Source organism: Parasteatoda tepidariorum, chromosome 11, assembly GCF_982258835.1.
Source record: "Parasteatoda tepidariorum strain Cologne lab strain chromosome 11, Ptep-v5.0, whole genome shotgun sequence".
In the NCBI taxonomy this organism is placed as follows: Eukaryota; Metazoa; Arthropoda; class Arachnida; order Araneae; family Theridiidae; genus Parasteatoda; species Parasteatoda tepidariorum.
Window position 1 is genome coordinate 34,773,748 of NC_141765.1, and position 26,491 is coordinate 34,800,238.

At 28.0% G+C, this 26,491-nt stretch overlaps 1 protein-coding gene across 7 annotated transcripts in view; it reads right to left on the bottom strand.

Moving 5' to 3' along the window:
* The window catches only part of LOC107450094 (palmitoyltransferase ZDHHC2), a 77,176-nt gene that overhangs the window by 45,676 nt on the left and 5,009 nt on the right, over positions 1 to 26,491 (bottom strand). For all 7 annotated transcript variants that reach the window (XM_087154741.1, XM_087154742.1, XM_087154740.1 and 4 more), the window contains exons 3-9: positions 22,365 to 22,459; positions 16,735 to 16,855; positions 15,780 to 15,849; positions 12,804 to 12,836; positions 12,597 to 12,717; positions 3,414 to 3,543; positions 2,723 to 2,849 (exon numbers count right to left, since the gene is read on the bottom strand). In XM_087154741.1, coding sequence (XP_087010867.1) covers positions 2,723 to 2,849; positions 3,414 to 3,543; positions 12,597 to 12,717; positions 12,804 to 12,836; positions 15,780 to 15,849; positions 16,735 to 16,855; positions 22,365 to 22,459 — 697 coding nt within the window. The remainder of the gene's footprint in view (positions 1 to 2,722; positions 2,850 to 3,413; positions 3,544 to 12,596; positions 12,718 to 12,803; positions 12,837 to 15,779; positions 15,850 to 16,734; positions 16,856 to 22,364; positions 22,460 to 26,491) is intronic.

Consider the following 26,491-nt stretch of genomic DNA (forward strand, 5'->3'; position numbering starts at 1 on the left):
AGACCGTACCGTTAGTAACGCTCCTCCTCTGGAATGCAGGAAAGGGGGGGGGGAGATTTGTTTTCAAAAGAGCACAATTGAGTCCCCTCCCCCCTTCTTTCCTGTGCAGCTGGCTAGTAAAAGAGGCATTTCCTGGAACCTTTTTGACAAAGTGTTAGGGAAAGAAGTACTGTGAAAAAGGGTAAACACAGCAAACGTTAAAGTGGAGGGGGAATCCCCTTTAGTCACACAAGAAAAAATAAAGAGAACCTAATCAGCATGCCACGCCTTTATGCTTGATTGATAGCCAATGACAGGAGAGAAAATAAGAACTTGTCACTTCCCTCCCTTCAACTTGAATGACAAGTAAGAAGGAAATGAATTTTGCTTCTTCACCTACCCACCTTAATGAATGAATGACGGGAATTTCCCCTTCTTGCTTGAAACGTTCCAGTTCAAAATGGCGGAGAGAGCAATTAATATTTTCATAACTGTAAATTTTTTTAGTTTCCTATATTTATTTTTATAATAGCAATAATTATTATTTTTTAAATATTTTGTTTATGATTGATTAGATATCATTCTAATACTAAAACATTATTGCCCGAAAAATAATGTTATTTAATTTCTGCTTCTTAGATTCAGATCATTTTAATCTCTGTTTACCTTGGGGGTCTATTATACGGAAAAATCGATTATCCGGACGTCGGAAAGTCCCGCCGATTCCGGATACGCGACTTTCCACTGTATATATATATATATATATATATATATATATATATATATATATTATATATATATATATATATATATAACTCAAATATTTCATCTGCATCACAAAAGTATGTACTTAATAGAGTAACACAAGTAACAATGAAACAAATATAATAGAAATGTGAACACTTAATTAATAACCCAATAGAAACTTTATGAAATCTATTAAAGTAACTGTAGGTGATACAAATAAACCATCAGCTATTTAAACACAGCAAGAAACAAGTTGTATTGACACTAGGAAAAGGCACCATCAGCCGTAATGAGGTCTTGGAATAAGTAAGCATATTTAATCACTGGAGATAGTCATTAGTTTGTAATGATCCTCTCAATTTCATAATGAATGATAATAACAATAAACAAACTCTGATAAAGAAATTAAACAGCATTAGAATATAAATTTTCCCTATTAGTGGGTCAAAAAATGCGATGAATAGTACACATCATTCTCTAATGTTGAATTACAATAAAAAGAAAAGAAAAAAATTCACTCCTTATATTTTCAAACTTGAAGTATTAATACTAAAATACAAGATTGAATTTCTACCTTTCTCTCTCTATGTAATATATATTTAATTTACTATTATATCACTTCTATTATATTTACTTTTCCACACTAATGAATGTACCATTCTTTAGTGAAAATTATTTGCCTTCCATTGATATAAGTACCTTTTTACTGACTACAAAGTTTAAAAATTTGCAATTTCAACCCCTTGTCATCATTTCTGAATTTCTTTTCTAGAATTCAGTAGCAATAATCACCATAGGCTTCTTGATTTATGAATAAAATAATAGCATATGTTTTGTCCCAATATAACAGCAAAGCAATACTAAATTTTGGTGCAAATACGTCAGAAATTTTGGACATTCCTTTTATTTTAGAATTAACATAGCCAACCAAAATCTAGTAATTTCAATTTAAATTTCTAAATATGTATTAACAAAACATTATTGAAAAAAAAAATTGAGATTTTTCAGGAAAAAAAACCTTTTTCAATCTTTTTTAACTACATAACTTTAATTTTTTAGCCAAGTATTTTAAATTTCAGAGGATGAAGGTACTTTGTGATAACCTTTCAGTTTTTCTTTTGGAAAGATAGAAAGTTAAAAATGCATCTGGCATAAAAGAACCAATGAGTACTCTCTGAAAACTTTGCTTTCACCAGCATATTTAAAACGTTAGAAATATATAAATTTTGCCAATTGGAAGCTAGTCAACAAGAAATAATCATTGCCAACCGAAAAGCTTTAAAAATAATTTTTTCACTTAAATTTAGAATCTCCATCCACTTAGTTAGCCAAATTTAATGATCAATATCATTCAAGTCATACTGTCGAAAATGTTAAAACATATCACAAGATTATAGTAAACTAAACCAAATAATAATAAAATGTTTAGCTTAACATACTTCTGCAAGAAATTGACGTTTTCTTTAAATCAAAAATAACATTATTTTGACCACCATCATATGCCAAGTGATCAGTAAAAAAAAGTTGACAGTGACACACAAAAATATACATTTAAGTTAATGGGGAAAACTCAGCATTCATGGAACTTTTAATTTTAATTATGTTATGTATTTCTAATAGAACACAATGGATGATAAGAAAAACAAGGTGTACAGCTTGGAAAGCTAAAATATTTCTGCAAGTCCATCAATATCACACCAATGACCTTCTCAAAATATTTCAAACCGTTTTCTATCATAAATTTATTTCATATCAAAAATTACGGATCGTTAAGAGGAAAACCCCCAGTTTTCTGACTACATTAGTGTAATATTTTCTGCAATGAGCACTATACTACTCTAAGGACATGAACAAAATTAAATGAAATGTAATTATTAGGTCTGATTACATTTCATTTTTAAATTAATGTTTAAACCAATCATAACAAATAGGCTTTTATCAATGACTGAAATTTTATTACCCACCTAATTATAATATTTTAATATATAAAGCATACCTGGAATGCACAGGTAGAAACCATTTTGATTTTTCTTCACCAAATATTTCAGTAAAGTTGGCACGTCTTCCCAAACTAAAACCATCTTTTTCAGGGCCAGTTCTAAAAATTGGATGCCGAAATGACTCTAAGAGAAAAAAAATATTAAATAACATAAGTCTTATTTGAAAAAAAAAAAAAAAAAAAAAAAAAAAACAGAAGTTTTATCAGAAGTACGAAACATCAGATCAGACCTTGAAAAAAAAAATTCATTTTTATTCCAAATTCGTTAGGAATTATCTAAATTAGTGTAAAGAAAATCATAGATAATGAGTTTTTTGTTGTTGTTAAAAACACTTTTATTGACAGTTCAAGACAGCCATAGTTCTCTCTCTCTCTATATATATATACATATATATAGGAGAAAATTTGCGTGATTTTGAAGTCTAACATTTTATTTTTAAATAAAATATCCTTCCCTTTCAGAGAAAATGCTTTAAATATATTTTCATTTTAAAATGAATTTGCTTCTTTATTCATTCCTAACTGTGTTTAAATAAAGTAACAAAAACTAGGCTTAGCAAATATCGGTTCACATTAATAACTTCAATTTTACAACAAATTTAATTTAAGCTGCTTTTAAGCTTAGAACAAAAGTTTAACAGTGAGTACCCACAGAGATAAACTTTCAATTGATAAAATTTAAACTCACCTAACGTGGATCTGTTCACTGATACAAGATAGCAATGATAACAAAACAGAGATATTAAACTAACAGCAAACATCACTGATACAAAAAAGATGAACAATATATGAAATCTTCCAGGACCTTCAAGGTTGTTCTAGAAAAAAAAGAAAAATAAATATTTTGAATGCATAAATAATAAAGGTGAACCATCTAGAATAAAGAGGATTCAGCATTTTTTAGATATGCGAAAATTAAGAACAGTTAAGTGAAAAAATTCGGTTTTCCATCTACATTAGCATTGTAATGAGAATCATACCATCATAATGACACTAATCAACTTATAAGGGGTTGGGATAGCCTGGCTGGTAGGGCACATGTCCAAGAGTTCGATCCCAGCCGACCAAAGACTGCCCGTGCAGTAAATGGTGACTGATGCACGTCAAATCTGTTGAGTTGCAAATTCCTCCATATTCCCATAACAAATCAATACCTCTGGGGGTACTGATCCAGAAGTTTTCTTGTCTTCTGGATTGGTTCAAATTTACAAGGCTACGGAGTTGAACATTAGTAGTTGTAAACCCAAAATTGGGTTTGCTGTTCAACGCCGGATATACATAAAAAAATCAACTTATAAGGAGCAGTGATGGCTCAGACTTATGACATAAAATTTACCGATAATATCTTTAACAATACCAAACATATATACTGAACATATTTTTTAACAAAGAAATATTGTTAATCCAGTACTTATAAAAACTGATAAAAGCTACAAGGTAAATTTGTAAAATTCTAATACAAGTTTGAAAATTATTATACATTCATTTTCTTAAAAAGTAAGAAAATTAATTCATGATATCAATGTATGAATGTATCGTGATCGAATGCTGCGTCATATGTTAGCAGCAAGATATAGACAGGATTTGTTGGTTGATGAGTCCCCTCAGTGCAGGGGCCCAAATTTATATTCTTAAATATATTAAATACCCATAGGAAGATTAATGTTCAATTATTGAGGGGGACTTGTACCTACTGCCCCTTCTGTCAATGTCCTCCATGTATGAGAAAGGAAGAGCCATCTCACTACTTATTCCTGCTTGGTTTGTTAAGAGCTTAATTTGCACAGGTGAAGGCTGAAAGACAACTTGAATTGTGCTGAATTATATATACAGGAGCTTGGTTAAAATCTGACAGCCTTGCCGAACTCTCTGCCGTTGACTGCTGCACTGTTTTGAGAATGCCATGTCTGCTCAAATAGTGGTTATTGTGACTACATCATGGATAGTGAATGTGCCACGAGAGTGATGTACAGTCAAGTAGCGTAAAAGAACTATTAGGGCTTTTGAACTTACTAGAGATGTAGTATAGCTGTGCAAATGAGCTCTCAGTGTCACTGAAGTATTATGGTAACACTCACCTATATTTGTGTTAAGTATTGGTTCCTTGTTCTTTTATCACTTTTAGATAAAAACAGGCAATAAAATCATATTTTTGGCAAACTCCTGTTTTAATTGTAAGTGTGGTACATCAAACACTATAAACCTAGTGAGCCAGGTAGGTTAACTTACATTTTTTTTAAGTCCGTGAGTAGTGGTTGCATAGACTTGCTTTTGGTGATTTCGGAGATTTAAAGGTTTAAGCTATACTGGGTAAGCTCGAGTTGATAGATAAATTTTCCAAACTCAGGTTTTTCATGATTTTCTTTTGATTTGTAGACATTGTTTTGGGTTTTGCTATTTCATTTTCTTAATGTAGGGGTGCACAACCTGCGGCCCGCGTGCCAAATGCGGCCCTTCGACTACTGAAGTGCGGCCCGCGAGAGCTTCTAAACACAATAAAAAAATTTTAAAAAATGGCAATTTTTAATCGCACTTTTAAGTCATCACGTTTTGACACAATCAATTTTTCACACTAATTTTTATTTAAATAGTAACTAATTATATTCAACTCTTCATTAGTTATTTTGTTAATGATTGAAGAATATATTCAATTAAAAAAAAAAATGGAGAATAAATTTAAATTCAGATAAGTATAACGCTTAGCTCACCAGACATTATTTAGATCAAAGAAAATATACAGTTAAATTCCAAAATAGCAATAATTTCAATGCAACGAATATTTTAAGAATCACTAAATGAATCTATATAGAAACAATGAATTAAAAATACCGATATTACAAAATTGGTCATCCGATTTAACGAAGATAACATTTCTCATTTTCTCTCATGATTAGGGCTGCAGGTCTGTTGCGGCGCAAATTGGGGCGAATTTGTCCTCTTTTTTTCCGCAAATTTCTCAATATGTTTTGATTTTTAAGAAATTGCTTTAAATTAGAATTTTTGTTTTCATTTTTTAATTTATTATTCTTATTTAACGGATTTTTTAACTTTCCTAAAGCCTCAAAATTACCAGAAAGAGTAAAGAAAAAAGAATTAAGTGTAACAGAAATGCTCTTGAAAATTGCCGCGTTATAATAAAAACGACTATACAAAAGAATTTTTCTTAAAAAGAAAAAAAGAAAGAGAGATAGAAATGAAAACAAAAAACGTTCTTAATTTCTTTTAATGAAAATTTTATGCTGAAAATCTCAGTTTAAATGTTTCATATTGCCATATTTTTTGAAGAAAAAAATCGCTATAAAATAGTTAATTAGTAATGTTCATTAAAAAAGTGCTTGTAAAAGGAAAAGTTAATTAAAAAGAAAAACAGAAAAAAAAATATTTTTCTTACTTCCTAAAACAAAACTTTTAATACTGAAAATCACAGTTCTATGTTACTGGTTATTCATATTTTAGTACAGGGAAAAAGTGATAATAAATTAATAGTATGAGACATTCTGTTAAAAAGGTTGTGTTATAATGAAACCAGCAAAAATGAAAAAAAAAAAAAAAAAAATCCGTCTAAATTCTTAGAATTAAAAGAATCGAAAAAATGACGAAATTTACTTATCTGAATACATATATATACATTTTAACAAAAAGCCAAAACTTGTGGTTCAATGTAAACTAATCTAATTTCAATTCTTCAAATTTAGTTTTTCCATTTGCCTTCTATATGATAAATTTGCTAGCTATGTGCAGAAACATGGATTTTAAAATTTAAGAAATTTGTGTAAAAACTATATCTCATAATAAATAATACTATATAGTTAAAAATACGATTTTATATTACTCCTTATCATATCTATACAAATTCAAAAAAAAAAAAAAATACTTTTCTAAAAAATATTCTGCTAAATATTTGGCTGATCCTTCGACCAACTGAATTTTTGACGAAAGGGCCAAATACTCGTTACATCCCTAATATAAATGCAATGTTTTTGGAACCTGATAAATTCATAAAGAGGCGAAAAACATGAATTTTTAAACTGCTCACTGTTTGTAGTTTTGATTTCAATTTTTTGTTAATCAAGTGATCTTTCTTAATTAAAAAAAGAAAACGTTTACTATATAAAAAAAATCGAATAATCAATAAAAATAAATAATAAAGTACATTACCAAATAAGAATTGGATTTTATTTTGAACAATAACAGTTTTGCTTTTATTTTAGGCTTTTGTTCAAAACTTATGAATTTTGTTCAATTAAAGTATTTAATTTGAATTTGGTGAATTCCATGCCAACTGTAGTGAATTTTTAAAGTTTGAGCAATATCCTTGTATTTGGTATCATTTTGAAGGACATTCGTTGTAATTTATAAATTTAAATGTTATTCTTTAGAGTTATGCATTAGTATAGTAAAATTTATCATGAATAGTAAGGCTTTATGATTTTGACTTATTTTACCAAAAAAACTGTCTCTTTTAAAGAAGAATAGGTTAATAAAAATATTACGATTTTACATATAGTTTGATTTATATTTTAAAATAAATTGTTCCTGAGTCTAATTATGCAGTGATTACCGTTAAAAAAAATTTTTTTTTTCTTATTGTTTAAGTCAAAAATTATCTCAAATATATGTTTGTCCCCTCTGTTACAATTATTCTCCGAAGTTTATTTTATCATTACACAAAAAACCTTTTTACTTAATATTTGGTTTTTACAATGAAGTCCATTAGTACAATCATGTTATGTTATATTTTTAGAGAAAAAAAAATTAAAAATTTTAACGTTTCTCCTATAATAGAGAGGTCAAAACTAAATCTCCCCTCAGTTACGCAAAATTGATAAGTTGACCATTAAGGAACTGTCATCCTGATTCAATAAGTTTCAATTAGTTCCTCCACTATTAGAGCACACTTTTTATATAAAGCTGTGCAATTTTTATTTGACATTTGCTTAGTTTATAGTTAAAAGTTTTTTAAGTGAGTAATCAGTATGGGGAAAACAGCAGCTGAAAGAATGAGAGAATATAGAACTAGAATGTTCTATATCCTCTCAGATAATTAAAGATATTTGTGAGAAGAAAGATAAAGAATATGAAACAAAAATTTATGATAACAGAAGTATTTTGAAAGAAAAAAAAACTTAACAGAAAAATAGATAAATTGAAAAAAAAAAATTAAGATATAGGAAAAATAAAAATGCACTGATACAAGCAGTAGAAATTGAGGTAGAATATTTTCTTTATAGTATTCTTTAGGCATTGGGGAAATGTACTAAAAAAGCCAACCATCAGAGATGAAAATACCAGTTAGCAAAAAAAGCTGAATTCTACATAAACGCAATCAAACATTATGAAATTAATAAATGTATGGAGCTTAAAAAGCTTTGAAAAAGTTGAATTCAGAGTAAAAGCTGAAAACTTTCATGCCTGAACCATGCATTATATGTATCTCTAAGAAAACATTATGCTGTTCTCCGCATACTCTGTAACCTTACTACCAAAACAAAAGAAATAGCTTAGTAATTCAGTTTCTGATGAAACAAAAAAGGCTTGTAATAAATTTCTACTCATCTAATAAACTTTCTTACCAGACTTCTGGTAGAGCTGAGTGTATGATTGTCAAAGAAAATGGATAGAAAGTCCACGAAGCCAAATGTGCATCTTGATGGAATTTAATCAAGTAACAAAGCAGATGCATCCAAACATAAAAATTGGCAAATCTAAGTTTGCTGCACTATGACCCATCCATATTTTATGTGTAGATAAAACATCATATAAAATGTGTATGTGCTATTCACGAAAATGTGAATTTACTATTAAAATCATACTTGTTAGCCTAATAACTACATAGAATTACTAAATATAGCGACTTGCGACAATGGTTCAATTGACTTTTTATTTCATAAATGCCGTGTAATAGATAGTTTTGTAACTGTAAAAAGCTCAAGGAAAAAATTTAGTCGCTAATTTTGTTGCCGAAATAACCGAAATTGGGAAAGAAACAAACAATACACCAGCTTTTTTTAAACACGGTCTGGTAAAATAAAATCTTTCAAATATAACTACAAAGATGTAGCACGGTTTTCAATCATAGCAGTGCTGCCAACTCCAACTTTAAATAACCGAAGAGTAACTTATAATAGTGATATTTCATTTTAACTTTTTGTCAAATTTGTAAGACCTCCCCTCTGTTACATTCCATGTACTCTCTGTTATAATGCATTATTTTGACTTAAAAAAATGTGTTTGCAATTTTAAAAATCTTATAATAATTTATTTTACCTTGAAATGTGATAATTTTAAAAAAAGTTACAGGGTCTAAATTTAGGATGGTCTAAATCACAGAATTTAGCATAAATAACACTGCATGTCAAAAATAGGGGATTTCATTTGTTTCCTCTGTTACAAGTACTTTTAATTAACTTGCAATTTAACTATGAGGCTCTTTTATTATTTTATGCCAATTAATTAAACATTAAACCCTAAAGTATCATATTCTAGTAGAATTTTTGTTTTCAAAAATATTTAATATATTTTTTAGAATAAAATATTTGTGTGATTTCCCCTCTGTTACGTTTGGAATTTAACATTTATATTACTTAATTATGCACCAAACTTTTTCCTACTTTCATTCTATGAACATTGCAGTTTTTTAATTAGAATTTATTTTTAAAATGAATTTCTGTATTGCAAAATTGATAAAAAAAAAGCACTTCTTTTCTCCACTGTTTATTTATTTATTTTGATGAATCTATTTTTGATATGATAAAAATGGCAATTTTTTTTTGCCTTAAATTATTAGTTTTTTTATCTTTTAATGAATTTTAATAATTGAACACCTTTAATTTTCTACAAATATATTACTAAGTTTATTGATAAAAAAATAGAACACTAGTGTTTAAATAAATATTACTACATTTGCTGTTAACATATCCAAATACATGTGTGGCCCTTCGTTAGTCAACCTGCTGTGCAAGTGGCCCTTTATTCTAAAAGGTTGTACACCCCTATCTTAATGGGTCTAAATTTTGGGTTTTTGAGGTTAACCTATATCCTTGTTTGAGTTAGGATAGAAATTTTCAAGGGTTTTATTGTTTACATTGGAGGTCATGAACTCAAATGATTTTTACGACTTTTAACTTTCTCATGAATTGTTAGCTCTCTGTACTAAGTTGATCTACTTGCTTTACTCTAGTCTTTTGGTAAGGTTTATGCAAGGGATTTTCAATTTTGTGTATGTATGTTTGCATTTTCAGGGAATAAGAGGAGAGTGTGGTCAGATAATTTCTTATTCCAGGGGCGAGGGTTTAAAATTTTAGTTTAAGCAGCAGACGTGCCAACCTAGCAAAATTAACATTCAGGAGTTTCCTTAACAAGAATTCAGGAGATTTCAGGAGGGATAAAAAAAAGGCGCACGGTATGCAATATTTGACACTTCTAAGGAATTTTAAGTAAAAAATTTATTAAATATAAGAATGCAAGGAATTTTACACACTAATAGAGCACAAATTGTGGAAAAATATTAAATAGAAATTAAATAATTAAACACAGATTTACAAACAAATTTATATTAGGTAGATACTCTTTATTTAAAAAATAAATACCATTTCCTTAATAAAACATTATTCAAAAACCCTTAACACTGTAATAAAAATGAACAAAAACTTTTAAAAAATAAACAAATTGAAGAACTATTTTATTTTAAAAAACCAATTCAATACTAATGTATAATAATACTAATGTCTGTACAATAGAGAATCAATTATCCGGGATGCTCGGGAGCATCGCCATCCCGGATGTCTTAATTTCCCGGTTTTCTGGATCGACCAAAAAGTGTCGTTAATCGATGTTTTATCAAGCCCAAATTACAAGGAAAAAGTGTAAACACATTTTAAAGTTAGAGAAAAAAGAAGAGCACTCCTAAATCGAAAAAGGAAAAAAATTGTAGAAAAATAACATTTAAAAGAATAAAAAAATTCGCAAGTTTAGACAAGAAAAACAAGCTTAAAAGGAAAACATTAATCTAAATAAAAACAACACTTGAAAATTATCGAACCGAAACGATAGTTAAAAAACGGCACTAGCATGAATATTAAAACCTGGAACAAGGCAAGATCAATGGAATTTATAAAAAAAAAAAAAAAAAAACCTAATGATAAAATTTAGGAATAAAAATAATTTATTGAGTGCGAAATTTATCAGGAAAAGGAAGAAAAAAAATCAAACGTAGTGGAATCAGAAAAACAAAACTGCAATCTACTTCATAAATTAATTGTATGTTTAAATTAATAAATAATTTTCCTTTTATTTTTTTTTTTTATAAAAACACTACTTTTAATTAGAGCAGGTGCGATTCCACATCAAGAAAAACTTGCGAATGGTACCGCACTTCCAAAGAATCAGAATTTATTCAAAATCAATGTCAAATAGATAAATATATTTTTCTCTTTCATCTTCTGTTTACTGATATGCATGTGCAATGCATTTTCCCCACCCCCTCGTAAATCAAACAGAACACGAAATCAGCATGCCACTCCTCTGAGTTCGATTGACGGCCTAAAGGAGAAAATAAAGATCTAAAATTTTCAAGGTCGCGGAAGAAATGACGTTTCTCTGGGTAAACGGGGAAAAAAATTCTCCCCTTTGTCACATTTTCCTCTACTCACCTTCAAGGATGAATCCAATTTCCACTTTTTTTTCCATATCGTTTTAGTTCAAAATGGCGGGAGAAACGAGCGAAACTTTTTCCCGGATTATCTGGATACCGCATAAATGGTTCTCTACTGTATGCATAAAAAAAGAGTTGCAGATTTAGCTCTTCGCAATTAAGTCTTGCTAAAGTCATTGGCACATGATTTTTTGAAATTGGTTGCATACTTCCGTTTCTACTTAGACATCCTTGAAAAAAAAAATTTTAATATGCGAAGACTAAGCGAATAATGGATATCACGTTGCTAGTTTACAAGTTTGTTGCCAACCGTGGTAAAAAACGAATTAAAAACTATAAAAACAGAAAGATACAATATCAATTATAACAATCGAGAGTACGAGTTTCCCCACTCCTGTACGGACGTCACTCGATATTGTCATGTGACGTCATCGCATTCAACTCCACACGAAGATTCCTACGAATCCCAGTGTAAGGGGGCGGGTGAAGTAGGAGTGTTAAAGAGGGGTAACGTTGAAGAGGAGGGAAAAATAAAGCACTTGCAGCTACGCCTCAGGCAGTGGTAGTTCGAAAAGAGGGGATAGAATTCACCCTGAAAGAAAAACAAAACTTCCGCAATCGCGGAAAAATTAGGTAATTTTGAGTTTGGACGTCGATTGCAGTAAAATTCGGGAGTTTTTTTAATCAATTCCGGAGGGCGGGAGAATAACTCAAAATTCGGGAGACTCCCGCAAAATGCGGGAGAGTTGGCACGTCTGAAGCAGGCAGAGTTTGTAACATTCTGTGGGTACACATTTGAGGCTTTTAATTACACTAGTTTAGGTGAACGGACGGTCTGCCACTAAGGAGCAAGGCGATTGAATGCCACGTTTTGACTCTGTTAGTGTTCATTTGTTGAATGTGATGCAACTACTTCAGTTTCCTTATCTTTATGTCAGTAACTATATCAGCGTCTTTATACTTTTACAAAATTGTTTCTAATTCTCCATATGTCACTATTATTGACAGAATTGTTCATAAATGGCACATCCAAATTAGTTGAAGACATAGTTTGCTATTAAAAAAGTAATTAAAAATTGAAACAAACTCTACTTATGACTTGAATCAACAGTCAAGTCAAACACAAAATTTCTATATTTTTACCCACAACCACCCACAGGCAAATATAAAGTATACACAATAATAAAGAAAGATAGTTATTATAAAATCAAAACTTACAGTCCAAAATTGAATGAAGTATTGCAAAGAAGAAGCAGCAATAAATAGACAATACAGCAACGCATATCCCAGGAACAAAATAAAAAATTTGTAATTTGTAAATGAAACACAGTTATTAACCCTAAAAAATAAAATAAAATATGATAAATAATGTTATTGCATTGTTTAAAATTAATGTTTGAAAATTAAAAGAAATTCGTATTTTACCAAGGGCAATGATGATCCATCTTTAAGACACACCTTTAAGAATTAAAGGGAAATGTTTATCAAACTGAGTTTACATCAAAGAAAAAAAGACACAAAAAAGATGACTTTATAAAGAAAATGAGAATAATTTTTAAAAACTTATAAAATCTAGAAAGTACAGGGTATTTTAAAGATGCGGTAAATACATGCTATAATAGTTTTCGATTAAAACAAATTTATATAATACATGCATATAATAAGCAAGCTTTCAAATTGTAATTTTAAAAATTTATAATTTTTTTTTAAAGTTTTAGATAAACTTTTCAAGCACTTTAGGCTTATTTATACAAAGTACTAAAAAACCATAACCTAATATTTTCATAAGTTGAAACTATCTTTAAATAGTTTATCTAATCACACATGCTAATTAAAAGTTGGAATTAATATGTATTTGACCTTAATAGTAATAAAGGTTCCACCATAATGTTCTGTTAGTGCTCTTTTGAAAATATGCAAGTTATTAAAATAATTTACATATTTTTCAGAAGCAATATGTTTTTTACATTAATTTATAAAGAGAAAAAGGAAATGAAAGATAGATATTCTCTGCAACACTTGATAAAATGGCTTAGGAGAAAAATGTTGAATACTTAATGCCTTTAATTTTTTTTTATAACTACATAAAGTGACTGGGTGATTTTGCCACCACAAAATATATGGGAGATATAATTCTTTTATCTATCGCTCTTTATGGTGCAACCAATTTAATTGGTTCACACCTATAATTATTGATAATCATTATTGACAGATGTGGCATTACCAAGAAGCCAAGAATTAACACATTCTCTCCATAATTCTGGTTTGAGAATGTAAATAGTATCCTTCTCTTTTGTCTATATGCTTCAGTGGTAATATATTTTTGAAATTGATATCTTGACGAAAAGAAGAAAAAATCTATAATATTTACTCAGTGGTAAACCTCAATTTTTTTAATTTGCATGAAAAATAAATTGGATGGATTATGCGTGATGACTAACTTAATAGTAGGACGATTCTTTCATTAAACATTCATATTTTGAATTAACTGACAAAAAATTTCCTTGCACCCAAACCTGGATAAGCACCAAGTCCTTTTTTTCAAGGTTTAATCTTTTAATGGGTATGATAAAAACCTGGTTTGACCCTGGTCAGGCAATCAGGGCAGTACCTGAGCTGGTATCGCTCTCTCCTAACATCCACAACCAACTAGAGGACTTCAAGGGATTTGAGGAAATCAGCCACAGGAAGTTTAACTTGCACCTTGATATGTATATACACATCAAACTTGTTTCGTCGGCTGCCAGGATTGCACTCACAAGCCCTAGCAGTAAGAGTGACACTTAAACTGACTGCGCAATCAGAGCACCCTTAACTCTTCAGTAATGGATTTCAAACATAAAATTTATTTTAAACCATAATGATTGTTTTCTTCTGAAGGAGCTGTGTACATTCAACAAGGTGCTTACCAGGTCCCAGAAAATATAAATAAATCCTTGACCTCAAAACAGTTTCTAATTTTCCTACTGTTTGTCACTTACGGTTTTATCATATTTACTTAGGGTCTGCAAAAACACACACAGAACATTAAGTTTCATTCAATTTAGTATTTACACTGTTATTGTTTTTCAAAATAGTCTGCTCATTAAGCACTTTCTGCTTCTTCAAAATGTTTGAGGAAGTTCTGCAGAAAACACCACCTATTAGCTCTTGGATTGCGATTATGTGCCCGATATAGTAAAAAAATTAATTAAAAAGGTCTATTTCGCCAGTTTCCTCGGAAATCTACATGATTTTTAGATTGTTCTTCAAATATTTTTATGTAGTTAGTCAAATATGGATATTTTTAATAAGGTGTTATTATGGCACACGAATTTTGAATTCACGTGATTTGTGGAGATTCTATTGCAAATTCGTCTTTTTTTTTTACTACTATCAATCAGTTTCTCCAAGCTTTCTACAATTTTGATAATTACTTCTAATAATTTTCTGAGAGCTTTCTTATTCTGATGTTATTATGAGACACGAATTTTGAATTTGATTTAAAACTTTTCGATGCAATATGTTCCCCACACATCATAGGCCATTTCCACATGGTTTATTAAATTTTGACAGTATTACAATATGAAAATTTTGCATTTAAGTTATCTTTTTTGACAGGATTGGACTACTCCATCCCAAATGTATGTAGTTTGCTGGTTATATTAGTTTTTTAAAGCCATTTCCAAGTTTTTTCTTTTTTAAAAAAATTAAACAAAATCCGGCATTTTAATTTGATAAGAAAATTTCAAATTTGAGTGATTGAGAAAATTTCAAAGACTTTCTGATGAGCTCGGTTCACAACAATTCTATAGTACATTCCTGCTATTTTCAGTAGTTATCGATTTTTCACTCATTTCTACACAGGTTTTCAAATGTTAATGCTTTTAATACAATGTTATTATGACACATGAATTTTCAATACGAGGTATTAATCACTCAGTTTGATGTGGATTTCATCATAAATCTACAGCGTTTTGCGATCATGTCTTTTGATAGCTTATTTATTGTTTTTCGGCAGTCTGTGTAAATTTTCAAACATAAATATTATTAATGTGATGTCACCATGACACGCTTACGAAGAAAAAATTTTGTGACTTAGTTTAAAAAATTGAGACTTTCATGACCCTTTTTCAAATTTGTGACTTTTTCATGACCGGTAGACCCCTTGTTCTAGTTCATACTTCATAAGGTGGTTAATATCAAATAGGTGTTTTTGGTAAGTCAGAGTCCTAAAAATCGACACGAGCCATGGAAAACATTCCAACACAATAATTATATTCATTGCTATTATTCCCACCAAGAACAGCATCTTAATGAACAGAAACAAAATCTTTTTGTTTCTAAAGCTCTAAAATACATAATCATGAGCACATTTTAAAATTACATATTGTTTTAAAATAGTAAGAAAAAGTAACTTACACTCCACAAACTGAACAATGATGAGCACGATCAGGTTTTATATTATGACACTTTTCACAATATCTGATAGCTAAAACATAAAAAACACTATTACCTAACTGGATGATGTCATTTTTTTAAATTTTGAAACACTGTTCAAAAGTATCAGTATTAATGATATACTAAAAATAAATAATTATTATAATAAAAAAAAATTATAAATAACCAGTTTTATGAGCAAATTTCCTTAAAGTAAAAAACAATATTTTGTAATATTGGAGCAATATCTTTTACGAAGTCTTAATACAAGTTTTCTTTTACATAATTATCTTCCACTTAAAATTAAAATATTGTTTAACAAACTTGTGCTTCTAAAATTTTTTTTACAAGTATATTAATAAAAAAGAAACATTTTCTTTATATTACTAGCAATTAAATAAACATATCTTTTTCTTCTTATAGCCTTGTTTCTAAAAGAGGGAGCATGCATGACTTTAAAATATAGTAGATCAAGTCATTAAAGATTAAAAAAAAGGAAGTTAATTTCATGCACAAACTTATGCACGCTTTTTATTTCATGAACACACATTAAAATTTTCAAAAAAAAAAGATTATTTTAGCAGGTTTTAGACAAAATCCTTCAAAATCGGAGGATACTAGGCTTTATAAATGTAGATTCAAATTCCTTGAACAAAAATTTACTGGATGCTTTGCGGGATTTGATTTTTCTTATGCTAACTTTGGCAGACTTGCACTAATTTTTATGGATTTGAACTGAAATATGCAAAAATGTTTTAAAAAATTTATATATACATTCCAAAAATCTAATTGAAAGAAATTTAGTTTCGATTAAAAGAAATTGACTAGAATGATAAAAAAAATATGATCTTTTTTATGTCAACCAGAAGATATCTCATTTCACAGTTTCAATAACTTATTTCGTAACCAACATAAAATATTTGAATAGGTAACTCACATCCATTCATAGTACGACAAGCAACAGGTAGATCTCTTGCAAAACTTTCTAACAGTCTACGCTGATTATCTTCACTTTGGTCCCTTTCTAATTGTTCAGCGTCCGCAGGTGATAACTTAAACTTGAAATAAAATAAGTAAAATGTTAGCAAGACAGCATCCTAAAATCTACTAAGGAGTCACAGTTAAGATTGGATATTTAAATTGGATATTTAAAACAGATAATTTGTAAATTAAACTTTTTATTTGAATGTCAAATGATAATACAATTGTTTCTGAGTTTACAAATGTTTGCACTTTAAAAAAATATTGTCTACTTCATTAAAATAAAAAAGAATGATGCAAACTTAAAAGGATTAGGTTTTATTATTGAACTGTAATAAAATGGAATGATAACTAATCAAAGGTATACACAAATATTTTCAAAAGAGTGGGTATGGAATATATATAGTGTTTTCACTACAGTGCGAGAAAGTGAGAAACTCTCGTATTTTTTTTCTTTTCTCGCATTTGAAAATTGTTAGCACGAGAAATTTACACACTCTTAAAAACCAATTTCAAAATGCGCAAACATTCCATATTTTCGGAATTTTTTTCATTCTTTTTCAACTTTTATTCCTCTTATTTTCTTTCCCTCATCACCAGTCTTGTCCTGAACTGAACAGCCCCCTAAAACAGGGATCAAGATCCTCATACATTTAAGCTTATTATTTTCTGCATTAATGTAAGATAGAGAAATACCTAAGAAAACATCTTCCACTTAGAAATGAAATATGAATAAATAAAAATGAAACAAATGCGGATAGAGAAGATACAAAATAAAACAAATAGATATAATTCAGATAAATGAAAAAAAAAAAAAGACAGTTAAGTATTAAACCTTTTAGCAGTAAGCAAGCCTGATTGGTGTAGGTGGAACTGACCCTAACAATTAAATTTGTTACATTTTAAAAATAAAAGTTTTGAAATTAAATTGCACATAAATTATGCATTTAAAATAAAAAATGCAAATATATGTAGCATTTTTAGAATATTTTTACAATTTCTATTTAATAAGCTAAATTTACAATTTATTAAAATTTCATAACTCAAATTTATTAATTTCTTTCTCTCATGTAATTTTATTCTACGTATTAAATGAACTGAGATAAAAACTTGTCTAAAAGGATCATTATTAAAACTGCATTTCGGAAAAACTATTTATTTATGAGAAAGAATACCCAGCTCTATCAAGAAAATGAAAAATAAATAATAATGAAATCCATAAAATAGCCTGGAATTATTTCCAACTTTCGTTCGCTGAGTTTACAAATGGTTGAGGCAAAGAAGGGTTTGGTTATTGTCAGTCATATCAGTTGATACTTTATTAAATGCAGTTTAGGGTCAAATGATTGTCCCTTAGTTTGTCACTGTGTTTTTATTTCACTTTTAATATATATATATATATATATTAGATTTTATCCGATTTATTAATTAATTTCAAAACTTGTTCCCCCCTCCCTTTTATTTTATTTTTGTACTTCATCTATCTTTATGCCTTTTGCTTTTAAACTGAATCAATAGTTAAGAACTGTGAATAGTAAAGAACTTTATTTCAGTGATTTGGATGAATTATGCACTGAATTATTTAAAGATAATAATTTTTTCCCCCCCTTTTACTTGTACTTCAGTGATTTGATAAAGAAAAGTGTTCCATTTTAACTGAATTGTTTAAATTTTGTTTAAAAAATTTTTACTTTTGCCATTGGGATGTATTTTGCATTTCAACTGAAGTAATAGTTTAAAAACTGTTTCCTTTGTTTATTTATTTTTGTGTGATTTGGATAAATTTTGTATTTCAATTAAATTTATTATAATAGAAATGCACTTTTTTCACCCATCCTCAAATTTCTGTGATTAGGATATGTTTTCAAATTTAACTGAATTAATTATTTAGAAATACTTTTTTTCCCTTCCCCCTTCTTTTTTTTTTTTTAGCAATGAGGATGTATTTTGCATTTTAACTGAATTATTACATTACAATTAGGTTTTCTTATTTATCTCATTTTTGTGACTTGGATACATTTTGCACTTTAATATTAAATATTAACTAAATTATTTAATCATTTAGAGCTACTTTTCTTATACCAGTAATTTTAATGTATTTTGCCTATTAACTAAATTACTAGTGAAGACCTGCCTTTTTTCTTTTCTTGTTCCGATTTTGTAGTTCAGCAATTTGGAGATATTTTGCATGTTAACTGGATTATTAGTTTAGAACTAGTTCTTTCCCCCCACTTTCGTTTATATATTACAGTAAACTAGATATATTTTCAAACTAAAGATCTGAATATAATAAGGTTTAATAGAATAAGTGAAAATTACAATTCAGAAACAAGAATAGTAATAAAAAAAATATGTACTGATTACACATTTCCAAAAAGGAATAATTTGAAGAGCAGAGTGGGTAAATATAGGTGCAATTAATATGGCATGCTTTCATTTTATTTAAATGTAGCTAATATTTATTAGTTTGGAGAATGCTTAAATAATTTTTATTTTAAATTAAATAAATAAAATAAGTAGCAACAACCCGATGAAAAAGTAGACATAGAATATTCTCTTGAGATGAGGCAAAAATTTTTGCAATTTTATAATAATTAAAGAAATAAATCTTTTTAAAACTAAACATACCAACACTTTACAATACAATACAATGCACAATTACCAGCTTTTTGACAGATTATGGTATGTTTAGTGTCAAAGCCTATTCATGTTCTCTTATATTTTCTAGAAACCTCACTCTGCTCTTGGAAAAGGGTGAAAAATCCCCCCCCCCCATTTTTTTCAAAATAATTTATTTTTATTTTTTTGCTCTTAAAAAGCTTTTTGATGATACAGTAGGATCATTTAGCAATGCTGTACCTTCAAGGGGGAAAAAAGACATTAGGGTTATATTTTCAATGAGTTAACTTTTGCTTCCTAAAAGAAAATATTTATTTTCATTATTTAATGATTTGCTGAAAAAAGGGACTAAAATAGGGAGTAAAAAACATTTTGTATTTAAATTACACTTTTCAAAAATAAAATAAAGATGAAATGTCCTTAATGTCCCATATATCCAATACACATTTCTGAACTTTTTAATTCATTTACTATGTTATAAAAGCGTTAGATATAAATGAGTTTACATTTTGAAATAGTATGTTTGAATAGTACTTTAATGTACATAATCAATATTCCTAGATAAATTTGTATGTTTAGTTCGACATGAAATTTTGCATGCGTCCTCAACTTTTGAACAATCGCTGTTCCAAGTACAAAACATACCAATGAAAATATAGATATATGATCCTAGTTAAGTAAAATATAACCAACAGATTACAAAAAAGATTCCTCTCAGTAGAATAGTATGGTTTAAATGCAATAACCATTGCTTTTAGGGTCTCTAAGCTTTATTTCATTGTAAAAATCAGTGTATAACTTTATTGAGTTTAATTACTGTCCATCCATCTTCAAAGAAATTGAAAGTAAGTGAAAATTTTTTGGTTTGTACAAACTGTAACAACTGACTTTAATAAAATTGTCCTCTATTAAGTGAAACCTATAGTTTTGTAATTACTGTCCCTATCTAAAATTAATCTAAAGAGGAGAGTTATTACCTATGAAAGATTTATCAAATTTCGATATTTTTAGTACTATGTTTTCACAACACACTAATTTCAAATCCAAATTATAACTTCTTGATGTTCTCAATTAATGACGATTCAATTGTAAATCATCATTGTTTTACGATAATTTTTTGACATTTATTAAGTCTTTTTCGGCCATCTCCACGTAATTTTTAAAACTTTGGTATTTTTAACACAATGATATTGCGACACCCAAAATTCGAATTTGAGCAATCCCTTTATGACATGCATGATTCACGTCTATTGAATCGTTAATCCACAAAATGTTTTATTGCTTCTTTGGCAGTTATTTTTAGGGCATTCTCAAAGGTTCATTTAAATTCTGATATTTTAATACAATCTCATTTTGACACCTAAGTTTTGATCTTCTATTTTACATAGTTTTTTAAGAAACGATATTTTTAATATGTTACTATGACAAATGAATTTCAAATTTGATAAATCACATTTTGACAGGCTCATTACATGACTATGCAGTAAATCAAAATCATTTTCTCGACAGTTGTCTTATTTCCAGCTCAGCAGTTTTCACATTTAAAATCTCTAGATTTCAAAATCTCTTTATTTTAAATACCTTATATAAAATTCAATATTATTACTACTGGTGCATGCAGAGTCACACATGAGCACTTAAACTTGTATACGAGTATAAATATTTAATATTTACAGTTCAGTGATAGTTTTACGGCAAAAAGTCACACAGCAATAATTATGTTAAATTCTCTGCATCACATAATGTATTGCAATATCGCTTTAAAAAATGATTGTATGAACTCTGATTTTGCTAGAAGTATTTTTTGGGACTAAAAAACTTTGCTACAGATTTTGAAAACTGAAATCATGACCTGGATGACTGAAATCATGCCAAAAATTCAAATAATCTACTTAAAAGTGCATAGATAGTTATGAATATGTTTTGAATTATGTATCAAAGATAGTTTTGATTTAGAAATTAAAATATGAATTTTTTAAAGCAGAATTAAATAGGTAAAAATTTTTTTCTTCTTCTTTTTCAAAACTTTATTTTTCTATTCTTTTCAGCTGAAAGTAAACCTTAAAATCTTTACTCTCAGAAACGAACAATCATGGGATTTAAAAATGTCCGAGTAATGATGCAATATGATTTCAATAAGAATAAATTTGTAGAATGCGTGAACTGGTTGTACGCTTTTCTAAGTCAGCTTTTTTTTAAAAAATTTTCTTTGGTTGCTAATTTAAAGATTCTTTTAATACTTAAAGTTTATTTTTTATAACATTTAGCTGTCTAATAACTTGATCGATTTAAAATTGGGATATCACCAATAAGTAAGTTGTAATGCTTTTACAATTTATAGTACAATTACAATAAATTCCATTTGACAAACAATTTATTTAAAAAAAATAATTCCCTTTGACAAGCTGCCTTGAACTTTTTTCTTTAACTCTTCTCCTGGTAACTTTCAAAACAAGGTTTATTTTTTTGGGGCAGTCAGAGGGCTAATGACAGATATGGCCTTTGCACAGAAATAGCATTAAAAAAAATATTGAATAATTATTTTAATGACCTTTTATTTATAATAGTTATTAGTAATATAAGTTATTTCATGTATAGTTGGTTATTTTATGTATAATTAGTTATCTGTAACAGATGTGTTAAGTCTGTGAGCATTCGTTAAGTAAAATTTTGAGCAGCATTCTGATGGTGCAGTCTTTTCGAAGAAATATTTTTCGTTTTAGTCAAATTTTTAATGTATGGTAAATATTTGTGGGCAGTGTAGCTCTGTAAAACTAAAATAATATTTAAGTTTTTAAAATAAATTTCGAACACACATAGCGAAATCACAAGGTTTCTTTAATAAAAAACATAACTTTCTTTTATGCTCTTTTAACACTGTAACCATAAAAATTGAGCAAAAAATGCTTTGTGTAGAATAAATTAGTTAATAAATATTCATTATTAAAAAAAAATTAAGAAACTTACCTGTCTTGGCACAAGACCTATATCTGTAAATATAGTCTGCCAGTATGCCCAAATAAACATAGCAAAAACTGCATGGTAAACAATTAAGTAGAAAACTGAAAGAAAAGGGAAATTTTTTTCTGTAACATGTATAATTTAATTATAATCAGGGTTTGTGTTTTTTTGATTTAAAAAAAAATTTTAAAAAATCAGATTTTTTTTATTTAAATCAGATTTTTTTGATTCAAATCAGATTTTTTTTATTTTTACTCAAATACACTGTAAGAACCTTAATTTATGACTAAAAAAACTTTATGAATGTTTAATCAAAATTAAATTAATATTAAAACTATATTATAAGAATATTTTAGAAGCTCTAACTACCTAAAACAATTTTTCATTACAATACACAGCTTTGAATGCATAGTAACCATTTTGAAACAAATGCATGATTGAAATTTAAATACAAGATGAAATAGAGAATTTAAAGAATACTTAAACTATTGAAACAAAGTTTCAATTACCAAACCATAATTTTTTTAAATTGTGATTTCTTTTTTTTTTCTCTTGATTTTTAAAATGACAAAATAAATGTAACAGATTGTGTTTATAAATGTAGTCATTCATCAAAAAATAAATAAATATTTAAATCCTACATCAAAATAGATAAGTTGAGCTAAAAATAAATTTAAAAAAATCTATGTACTCATTGAGAATTTTTTTTCTTAAAATTTCTTTATAGAAAATCTGATAATGTCTAAGATACTATAAACATATTATGAGAAAAAAATACTTAAATGTTTGCTTTAATCTGTACTTTCAATCTCAAGAATCAAAAGATTTTTAAAAATGTAATTTCAAATGTGTTGGGATTTAACACATACCAAGAAAATAATTTCGTTAGCTAAAATTAATTAATGCAGCAATTATTTAAAATAAATTTTAAAGCTAAGAAAATAAATAATAAAAGTATCAATAAATTAAAACACTGTTTTTTAACTTTTTAAATAAATATATATATTAAAAAAAATCAGTTGATTTAAATCAATGATTTTTAAAAAAAAAAAAATTTGATTTAAATCAGGATTTAAATGAAGCTGATTTAAATCAACAAACCCTCATTATAATGAGCCCACTTAAGCAAAATCACCTTAATATAGTTAACACCTTAATTAAGCAAAACAATGGCAAAATATGTATGTATACTATCACTTTTCATTGCAATATTATTTATTAGAATACAAATTATAGAATAAAAATTAAGCATTTTAGAATAATAGTAAAATTTAAAATAACTTAAGAGTTCATTAATACTAGTGATGTATTGAATAGTGATGGGCCCGAATAGCCGAATACTTACTTTTTAAAAATTTCTCTTTTGATTGTAATTTTGTAATTAAAGTAATTTTCAAATTTTAAATTAAAAATGAAATAAATATTAACAAAATTGCTTTTTTAATCTTTGTATATTTAAAAAAATTTTAACAACTTGATTTTTTTTTGTAATAATTTAAATATCTTGACACCAATAACAAGGCAATATGGCTTTTATAAATCTAAATAATTAATAACAGCATATTTTAGTTATAGTTATACTTGTAATTTATATGCTTGTAATTTGTAATTTATATAAATTATTAGAGGTAAATTCCTATTTTGATAAACCTCTAATAGGTAGGAGGGAGTGTCCACTTAATTGGTGGAAAGCAAATGCAGAAAACTTTCCAAGACTTGCAAATTTAGCAAGAAAATATCTTTCAGCTCCTGCAAGTACAGTATACAGTGAGCATTTATTTTCTGAAGCTGGTAATATATACGAAACCAAACGAAACAGACTTCTTCCTATAAATGCTGAAAAAATATTGTTCTTGCATCATAATTTCAGACTTTACAATGATAAAGGATTTTTTTACACCTGTAAACCATATATCTCATGTAGCTTGTTTCTCTAAGTATCAAGACATCCATTAAATGGATAATTAATGTTTTACATTTATAATAAATAAGTATATAATCATATATTTCTAGTGCATATTATTGATAAATAGATATTATTAAGGGAATCACAAATAAATTTTAATTGCCGATTCAGATAGTATTCACACTTCTATTTAACAAACTATATATATATTTGTATTTTAATGTAAAAGATTCCAATGCTTGTTTAAATACATATGATGATAAATTTGCAACAAGAAAACGTTTTTATTTATGTAACATTATTAAACACACTTTTGTATAATACAACTTAAATTGAGTAAATGTTAGATTTTCTAATAATTAATGCAGTGAAATGTAACTCTGCAATATTCATGATTAAATATATTTAAAAGCACATTTAAAAAAATATTTTTCTTTATTATTATGAATTTATTCAGCCAAATATCTAATAATATTCATATTCAGCCGAATAACTTCAGTATTCGGCTAGGCCGAATATTCGGCAAAAGGGCCGATTACCAAATAGTGGCCGAATATTCGTTACATCCCTAATTAATACCCCCGATAAAAATATTAATATTTCTGGGGCTGTGCATCACACGAATTTTAACTATACATATAACTAGACAACATCAGAAAAATCTTACTAAAATGAAGTAATCAAATTAAAATAATTATAAGTAACTAAATAAATCAGAAGTGGATCTTTCATTAAAACAAATGGTTAAGAAAACCACCTTTTCTTGAAAAAATAAAAAAAGGCAGTGTTTTTAAGGTATTGCGGCTTACTTTTACAAAAAGGGCATAGAAGGCCCATTTATAGGAATCAAAAGACAAACAAGGTTAACCGGCCTTCCGAAAATGCTTAGGGAGAACACTGAAATACACAAATTGACTTATGGTTTTTTAACAAGAAAAAGCTTTGCAAAGTCTCACATTTGTTAACAAAAAATTGTTATTCATTTAAAAAAAAAAAAAAAAAAATTCTGTCTGACTTTTCCAGGTATTTTGAATAAAAGAAATAGGATACATGCTTTATAAGTAAATAACTTCAATCTGTTTATTACTGTATCTTTTTTCTTAATGTCTGTTTAGGGTCGTTAAAAAATAGTTTTTTTTAAATTTTTTTATATTGCTATATTTTTATAAAACTGTATAAAAAATACAAGACAGCAACAAGTGTTGCAATGTTTCAGGAGGTTGTTATAGTTTGAGCCTGAACAAGGTGGCGAAACTTTACTGGATGATAGAGAGCATCTTAACGATCAAAGAGGAAAGATGCTTAAAAAACTCTTCACTGGAATATGATTGATGTACATTGAAATTGCTCCTAAAAAGATGTAACTAAGAATAAGGAATTGCTAGAAATGATGCTTCAAGAAATTACTAAATAAATCTCCTGCGAGCAAAGCAGGCTTCACACCAGCGAGAATGACATACATTTGTGAAAACAGCAAGCAATTTCTCTAAGCATATCTTAGAACAAATTTTTGTACAGTGCGCCAAAAATAAGACCACCAACTTTTAATCTAATGATTGGATTTTCCTGTTCAGGACTCAATTTCCGTGGCTCGATGGGATTGGCCTTAAATATGCTAATTAATAAGTGCAGGTGATATTTGAAGTTATGAAATCAGACACAAAATCATATTTTCTCTGAATAAGCATTTTTTTTTCTTGACAGATTTGGATTTCTCACCCCCAAAATTTAAAGGGTAGCCACAATCTGGGAAATATGGTAACAATAATTTGGTCAGGAGAGCGCTTCAAAGTTTGGACCCCTTAATGCTAATTTTACTTTTTGTGTATTTATAGCTATATCTCGAGAACTTTTTAAGCGAATTGAAAAAATTTTGTACACTGTTATAAAATTTGTTTATCCAAAGAGAGGGTTCGCCAAGTGAGCCCACTTTGAAAAAAAACCGCCCGGGTTTTATTGGGTAGGCCCACCATGAAAAAACCCACTTGGAATGATAAATGGGTTTTTTAAAAAAATAAAATAAATAAACATTTAATTAAAACTTAGCGATGCACATTTACTTTTATATAATTTATTGTGCAGCATAAATTTCTCAAATAGAGTTACATGATTTATATAATTAAGTTTTTAATATTTGTAAAGTAAAAGAAACTCGAATCTTATAATTTTATAGTACTATTCAAAACTTTAAGTGGGTGTTTTCAAAAGTAATATTTTAATGATATTA